This window comes from Limulus polyphemus, unplaced genomic scaffold (assembly GCF_000517525.1).
Source record: "Limulus polyphemus unplaced genomic scaffold, Limulus_polyphemus-2.1.2 Scaffold1284, whole genome shotgun sequence".
Classification (NCBI taxonomy): Eukaryota; Metazoa; Arthropoda; class Merostomata; order Xiphosura; family Limulidae; genus Limulus; species Limulus polyphemus.
The window spans coordinates 261,295-269,243 of record NW_013666894.1 but is presented as its reverse complement, the minus strand read 5'-3'; the positions used below and the strand labels follow the sequence as shown (position 1 = coordinate 269,243).

The window sequence follows — 7,949 nt, the reverse complement described above, 5'->3', positions numbered from 1 at the left end:
ACAAGAAAGATAAAGAACAAATATTACACAAAATCTTGTACTCAGTATTTTTTATAAAAGCTTTTCAGACATTATTTAAAACAGAGAGAAAAACATACAAAGAAAGTACTTACTAACAGCATTCATGAAGAGAGGATAAGTATCATAGGTGATTAGTGGTATTGGTAGTAATCGAAAGAAGAGCTTCAATACCCCTGTAATTACATGGATGTCTTCACATGCTCTACTGCTGATGTCAGCATGCTCACCATCTATCGCACATATACATTACTATCAGTACAAGCTCTAATGTTGAATTAATTATACTCTTTACTCTTGATACATTATTGATGTATTGACTTTAAGACTAGTGGGATATTAACCTAAGTTGCTCAAGTTTTTTTTCTTCCCATTCTTCTTAAATTCATCATTTCAGATTCAGCATAAATGGATCCAAAATGGACAAATTAAGGGGAATGTCTAAACAAAACATACAGTTTACATGATTTTTATCACACATGTTAGGCCCACTGAATTGTAATGCTTCGCTGGCTTTCAACTTTTCAACTGCAGCTTTTAAATTGCTAAATGCTCCATCAAAATAAACATATAACATAAACACAATTAAAACGCATGTAATAAATAGTTTAACAGCTTAACTCACAACTGATGATTAAATCACAATTAGATAGTACACCTGTCAGTAGTGTTTTACCCCTTTGTAGGACTTTTTGTTTTTGGTAATAGTTTTTGCTATGTAGTTTCAAGACTATTAAAACAATCACAAAGAGACATTTTTAACATATTAGGCCTACTGCTATTGTTACATAATTTATTCATCTTAACATACAAATGTACATCCAATATTCAAAACTTATCTGTAACACATTTTGTGGATTCTCCAAAATTCACTGTAAACATTTTCTACAAGTGAAAGCACATTCATCTTTACTTTGAAAGTTTATCATGGCTAAACATGGATATACAGTTGCAGGAGTACAGCTCTAAGATTTATACCAAAACATGTGTGAGAGAGAGCATTATTCTAATGAAGATGTCAGTAGTCACATGACAGTGATAAGTATAACCATTGCCAAGGCAAATACATCTGTGAAGGGGTATAGGGGAAAAGGTTAGTATACACTATAGATTCTACAGCACAATACACATAAAGAAACAGATATATTGTCATAGGCACAATACATCAAAAGGGGTAAGAATGTGTCCTGAATTCTTTCAACAAAGTCAGAATCTTTTACTCTTCCATATTTATTATGTAGGTCATATTTTAATAACATAACTAGAATAGGTCTTTGATCACATAAATATTATTTTATAATTTCACAGGTTAGGAATACAAGACAGAAACTATTAGTAATTTAAAGAGCCACTGAATTTAATTAACACAGTAATATATTTCATAGACCTTTCAGGTCATTGGAAGTGTAAGCCACCAAATAACATTAAACCACTAACAAAAATGAAAACTTTCAGGTGTTCTTTAACTTAAGAATAAAAAGTTCAACAACTGAAACATTTTGTTCAAATCTCATGAAAAAATCTCGCTTATCTGAATTTAATGTACAGATATTTTTTTTGGAATATGTGGAATAAATTTAATATATACACATCTAACTGATGTTTAGTTAGATAAAATCATTATTAAAATTCCATAGCCTGTTGGTTTAAAATCAATAAGGAAAAGTGAAATGAGTAGGTGTAGGCCAATAAAGGAATTTGAAATAAATAACCTATTGGTGTAAATAAGTAAAGGAAAGTGAAATAACCTATAAGTGTAACGATACATAAAATTAATAACCTGTAGATATATGTCAATAAAAGAGTGTAAAATAAGTGACAATAAATTTTAAGGGAGGTGAAATATCCTGTGAGTATAGGTCAAAAAGGAACTGTAAAATAAACAACTTGGAGTAAATGTGAATTAAATAAATCAAAGCTGTAAAAACTCACCAGCTAGAGTCATTCAAAGACAAACGTAATAATTTTATACACAGTCTTTTCTCAATCACTTTTGCTTTTATTAGATTAAATGTTTGTGTAATTTTGTAAACGAGTTACAACAACTTAAAATATTCTAGGTAATTAATACAAATTTTTTTGTGAAAAAGTTACATTTAATTCTTCTTGGACACATTTAAAGACTATATGTTAATTCTTCCATATTTGTCTAGGGTTAGATGCAGAAGGCTTGTACAGAGTCTCTGGGTTCAGTGATGAAATTGAAGCAGTTAGGATGGCCTTTGAAAAAGGTGAATTGGCTGAACATTCTTCATTTATAATAAGTTCTGCAGTGAAGAGTATTGGTTCTTAATGAAGAGCCCAAGCATTATTTTCCATTATATTATGTTCTGCAGTGAAGAGTATTGGTTCTTAATGAAGAGCCCAAGCATTATTTTCCATTATATTATGTTCTGCAGTGAAGAGTATTGGTTCTTAATGAAGAGCCCAAGCATTATTTTCCATTATATTATGTTTTGCAGTGAAGAGTATTGGTTCTTAATGTTCTTATTTAGGTTATATTTGGCATAGTTTAATAGTTTCTTTTAAGGTTATTTTTTACATGTTGATTTAGGATGTCAAAATAGTGTGATAGTTTGATCCACTACAGTAGGAAGGAAGAATGGTCCCAAAATTTTATAATTTGATTAAGAAAGAAGAATTTAAAGTAATATAATTCAAAACAGATTATATAATTAATATGTTTAAAATTCCAAACCTTTCTCTCTCAAGATCAAGAAACTAAAAGCATGAAAGACTACATTAAGAATGGTGGCTAAAAGTTTAAAATTCAAAAATTCCATAAATCCTAATGAAATAAATGCAGCTTAACAAAACAGTGCCAGGAAAAGAATGATCCTTTATTAAAATGCATGGGATTTACTCTCCTTGGAGGTTGTGTTGCCCTCCTATTGGTGGAGGGCCATTATAGTCTAACAATGATTACAAAATAGACTGGTACAGTAGAAATTAATACTTGGGGATAGGAGTTTCATTCAAGTCTTGGCACATGCACAAAAATATTTTTGGCAGTGGCATGAGATAACAACTATCAGTTCTGTGGAGAGATAAGCAGCATCTCTGAAACTAACTTTGCAGCTTTATGAATGGGTTTGTTTGTTTGAAGTTCAGCACAAAGCTACACAATGGGCTATTTGTGCTTTAGGAATGGGAACATGAAAGTATAAAAAACAACATCAAACTAAGAACAACATTGTTCTCCTGAAGAAGAATAGTCAACTATTTGAAAGCGCTCGAGTTTGATTTTAAGTTTATTACACTTTATATGTGATCCTTTGTGCTAACTCTTTTATCAAGATTGTTATACGACTGTAATTTTTGAATTAGTAAGATACATACTAATAATTTAAGCAAGGACCTCATCTGATTACAGTTGAAGCAATTGAAAGTGTAATTGACTAAACCTGATCATGCCACATTAATTTAATAATGGGGAAATGTCAACACAACTATATTTATGTCTTATATATTCCATTTTTAGCTGTTTTATACTTATTATTTTGTTTCCTTATTGGCTTGCATCAACAGTTTACTTATTTATCCCTCTCTTATAAATTTACACCTATGGGTTAATTATTTCATGTTATTTTATCAACGTATAACTTCAGGTTATTAATTTCACACTCACTTACATAAACACAACTACAGATTATTTATTTCATGCTACCTTATTAATCCGAAGATTTCTGACTTGTTTTTATACCATTCACTACTGGTGGTGCTCACATCAACATGTTGTATCATATTGTGTAATTATATATTTTTTTCCACTACAATACTCAGTGAACTGATCAAAAAAAGTGTGAAAGAACTCGATGGTAATTAACTGTGGAATTAATTGCAATACTTGTGATATTTTTGTATACATTGTTTAAGCATGCCTTGTATGTTAGGGAAACTATAACAAAATCATGGATTCACAAGCAATATGATACAAAAATGGTTAAACACTTTTTTCCTAAATTAGCAAATCTATGTTAACCACAGCTACAGGTTATTTACAGTATATTTCATGTTCCTTTACTAATTTGTACCTACAGGTTATTTACTTCATGTTACCTTTTTCACCTAATAGGAGAAATTATTGGTTTATTTTTTGTTTCTCAAAGGAAATGGAATTTATAGTTTCTGATTTAATCAGTCATTTATGATTAACTAGTGTGCTTACTTCTGTGATACATTTATAAAGATAGGATCATTAGATCTAAATGACAGGCCAAAGGGTTAAAAAAGAAATGGTATTTATATAAAAAATTTACAAATAAGAACTACCTTTTTAAAACTGGAAGTTTTAAAATATAATACAGAATTGATAGTACAATTTTCTTTATTTTTTTGTAAAAAGTTACTTACTCTGCAAGTCCTTTCTCTCTTGAAAATAGCATATTTACTACTAGTGATAAAATAAAAAAAAGAGTCATTTTCTTTAACACCTACACTGCTGCATGATGCAAATGTTGTATCATCTGGCTCAAGGTCTTTACATGAACATATACACACATGGCTTTTGTCTCAAATGTTTTTGTCTTGTAGAGGAGCTGAACTGACAGTGTAATGTACATCATTCTGGCTTGTTTTAGTGGTGACATTATAATTAACCTTTTAATGTTTTTTTAAATTCAGCCCATAAAATGGAAACTAGGTCCATCTGGAACAAAGTTCTCCAAATAAAAAGATAATAATTCATAAATATAGAGAAATTGCTGATGTATTGTTAGAAGTTTCATGTGATTCTGTAAACAGTAAGTGATTTTTCCCCTACTGAAAGAGAAGCAGCAGATTTGAATGCAGAGGAGATCTCAACATGTAAGATATATACTATACCATGATCTGAAAGTGATGTAAATAATGCATCAAGGGAAACACAAGAGAAAACTCTGAAAAACAGTGCCATTTGTTTATAAAATAAAACAACAAGAAGGTAATTATGCATTGTTATTAGAGTACTATTACACATGAATTCTTGAAACTTTAAGAACAGTACCTGGTTGCAGTTTAATCTTACTCACAATGGCAATGAACATGTTAAAAGTTTTTTTCTGCATTATTCTATAGTTTACAATGCAGTTTCACATAAGAAAAACAGTTCACGTCTTAAGGAGAATTGGCCTTATTGAATTGTTTAAGTTCAGTCCCAGCTTCTTGTTTGTAATTGTTTGTCTCACAAATCCAGAATTACTCCTGATCATCAGCTCAATTAATTGTCATAGAGTTATCACTGGTGTTAGCACTTTTTTACTTAGCTGATGTATGTCAGACAATGTTTGATAATACGAGTAGACAGACAGAGCCTATATGGTTCTTAACATGCAGCAAGCAACATGTAAATTTGAATATAACACAAACAAAGTTTTACTTTTATGAACTACATCCCTGAAATTAAAAATAAAATTCTTATAACAGATTTAAACACACATGACTACAGAACAGAATTTATTTACAAAAAAGAAATTAGATATGTGTTTACCATTTCTAGGATGTGACACCGAAAAGTAAACAGTAGTTTGTGTCATCTACAAATTTACAGGTCCTGGTTGCACAGAGAAATATGTAGGCTATACTATATGGTGGCTGTCTACTTGCACAAATATAATGTCTGGGAAACTTGAACACTCACCAATCATTGCCTGAAAAGTAACAGTTTTGTTGTTCCTTTTATTTTAGTGTAAAGCTACACAATAGGTTACATATGCTCTGTCCACTATGGGGAATCAAACCCTGGATTTTAGTGCTGTAAGTCTGTATAAACTTATTGCTGACCTACTGGAAGATGTATCAATTACAGTCAAATGCCAATTATCCAGAACAAATTTTGAAAATTAAAAATATGTACATATATATGTATTTTCTTTGTAAAAGAACACACATATGTGTCCTAACATGTTTGGATCACCTCATAGCAAAGGGTAGATCTCGTCGCAGAACCATCAGTTGCGACATTAACTTTACTGAGCACAGACATGCTTTGTATTACCTTAAAAATTAAAAAAGCATGTTTATTTTTTATCAAAGTTGCTCTTTGTTGGAGTGAAAATGTCTACATTGTGAACAAGTTAAAAAAAGGTGAATCTGGTAAAAAGCCAGCAGAGAAGTATGGAAAGCAATGAAATAACCAGAAAATGAGAAAGTGGACACTGCTTTTTACATGTGGTTTTTACAAATGTGGCCACTTGACCAACCCATTTTATGTTGTGTTCTTTGTAAAAAGGCTGTAAGTTTTAATGAAAAACATAATGTTAATCTAGAATTCAAGGCAATCTCAGGATGGCTATGAAACTCTAAGTTATGACACTGTACATGTGTACTACAAATTCATGGCAAAAAACTTTTAGTTGAATTTTCAAAGGCTAATAATTTTGTAAACAAACTAGAAACATCAATTCATAAAGAAAAGTATGATAGTGACTTCATCTATAATGCAGGAAGAGTGTGACTCTGTTCTGCTGCTGTGTTTGTAAAGATTGCATGATTCAGCTGCAAAAAAAAAAAAAGATCTTCCATGCATCAGCTGTCAATCACTCAATTATTGTTGTAAATAAATTAAAGAAGTGTACATATGTTCTCAACAGTGGTAAGTTGTTCAGAGTGCATACTACACGGGTAAGTGGAATAATATTTCTTACTTATGCCTTAAATGATTTTTGTTTGTATTATCTATATGTATTATTAATGATCTTGTAAAATATATGTTCCAGATACCATTTTTTAATAATTTCCAATTATCCCAATATTCGATTGTCCAGACCATCCTTGATCTTGACTAGTCCAGATAATAAGCAATAAGGAGCAATTGAGGGATTGTGAGAGTAAAACCTGCAAACAATGAAGCTGGGAATAAGTCACAATATTCAATGACAATACTTTTCCTTGAATTGTTAGCTGGAACTTTTGTTATACTGAGGCATGTTTACACTTAAATATTTGCAGCTTTACATACTAAGTAAACAGAACCAAAATATCTAAAGTTTAGAATATACATATACATTTTTTTTTACGAGAGACAAAAAAGAACTAAAACAAACCTGCAAAATGGCACAAATCTCGAGGAAAAAGCTTGAAGTAGATTAGGTATGTGTATGGTACTAGCTTTAAACATACTTATTGTAATTTAATCAGTTAAATTTTTAATTAAAGCATGCTTTTATAATTTTGGAATCTAATATTTACAAACCTTTATACTCATTTCTGAAAAGCTATATACTAGGTCGTCAAGAAAGTAATGTCACATTTGGGAACATAACAATATAATGTGTAAAGTTTAGTATACTCTAATCCCTATAGTGAAGGCACACGATGAGACACACATTTGTCATGTAATGCTGTTTGACTACAAGAAGGGAAACAATGCCTCTGTAGCCACAGAGAATATCAAAGAAGTTTATGGAAATGTTTTGAATGTTCATAAGTGTCAACGATGGTTCAGCAAATTTCGTTCAAGTGAATTTGGCCTTAAAAACTGTGAAGGTAGGGGGCCGACATATTGGAGTTGATACCGATGCCATGAAGATGCTTGTTGAGTCTAATCCAAGGCAAAACACTCATGAAATGGCCCTGAAATTGCATGTCTCTCATGAAACAATACATAAACATCTAAGGAATATAGGGAAACTCTTTAAAGGTGTTTGGGTGCCTCACGAACTCTGATGATCATCATTTCCAACATGTGAATGTTGTTCTGTTGTTTGATCTCTTTTGGCACGTAATGCTCGTGAACCATTTTTGGAAAGAATTGTCACCGATGATGAAAAGTGGATTCTCAATGCGAATATTAAACACCAAAAATAATGGCTTAGTCCTAGACAAAAACCACTTCCGACTCTAAAACCTGGACTCCATCCGCAGAAAGTGATGCTTTGCATTTGGTGGGACATCAAAGAAGTAATTCATTTCGAACTCCTCAATCCACAGCGAACTGTCAATGCAAAGATCTT

At 31.2% G+C, this 7,949-nt stretch overlaps 1 protein-coding gene across 1 annotated transcript in view; it reads right to left on the bottom strand.

Annotated features, from left to right (window-relative positions):
* Positions 1 to 5,383: 5,383 nt before the first annotated feature.
* Positions 5,384 to 7,949, bottom strand: part of LOC106462928 (N-chimaerin-like) — a 40,358-nt gene continuing 37,792 nt past the window's right edge. Inside the window, exon 12 of the mRNA XM_022390328.1 lies at positions 5,384 to 5,391. Within this exon, the coding sequence (XP_022246036.1) occupies positions 5,384 to 5,391 (8 nt within the window). The remainder of the gene's footprint in view (positions 5,392 to 7,949) is intronic.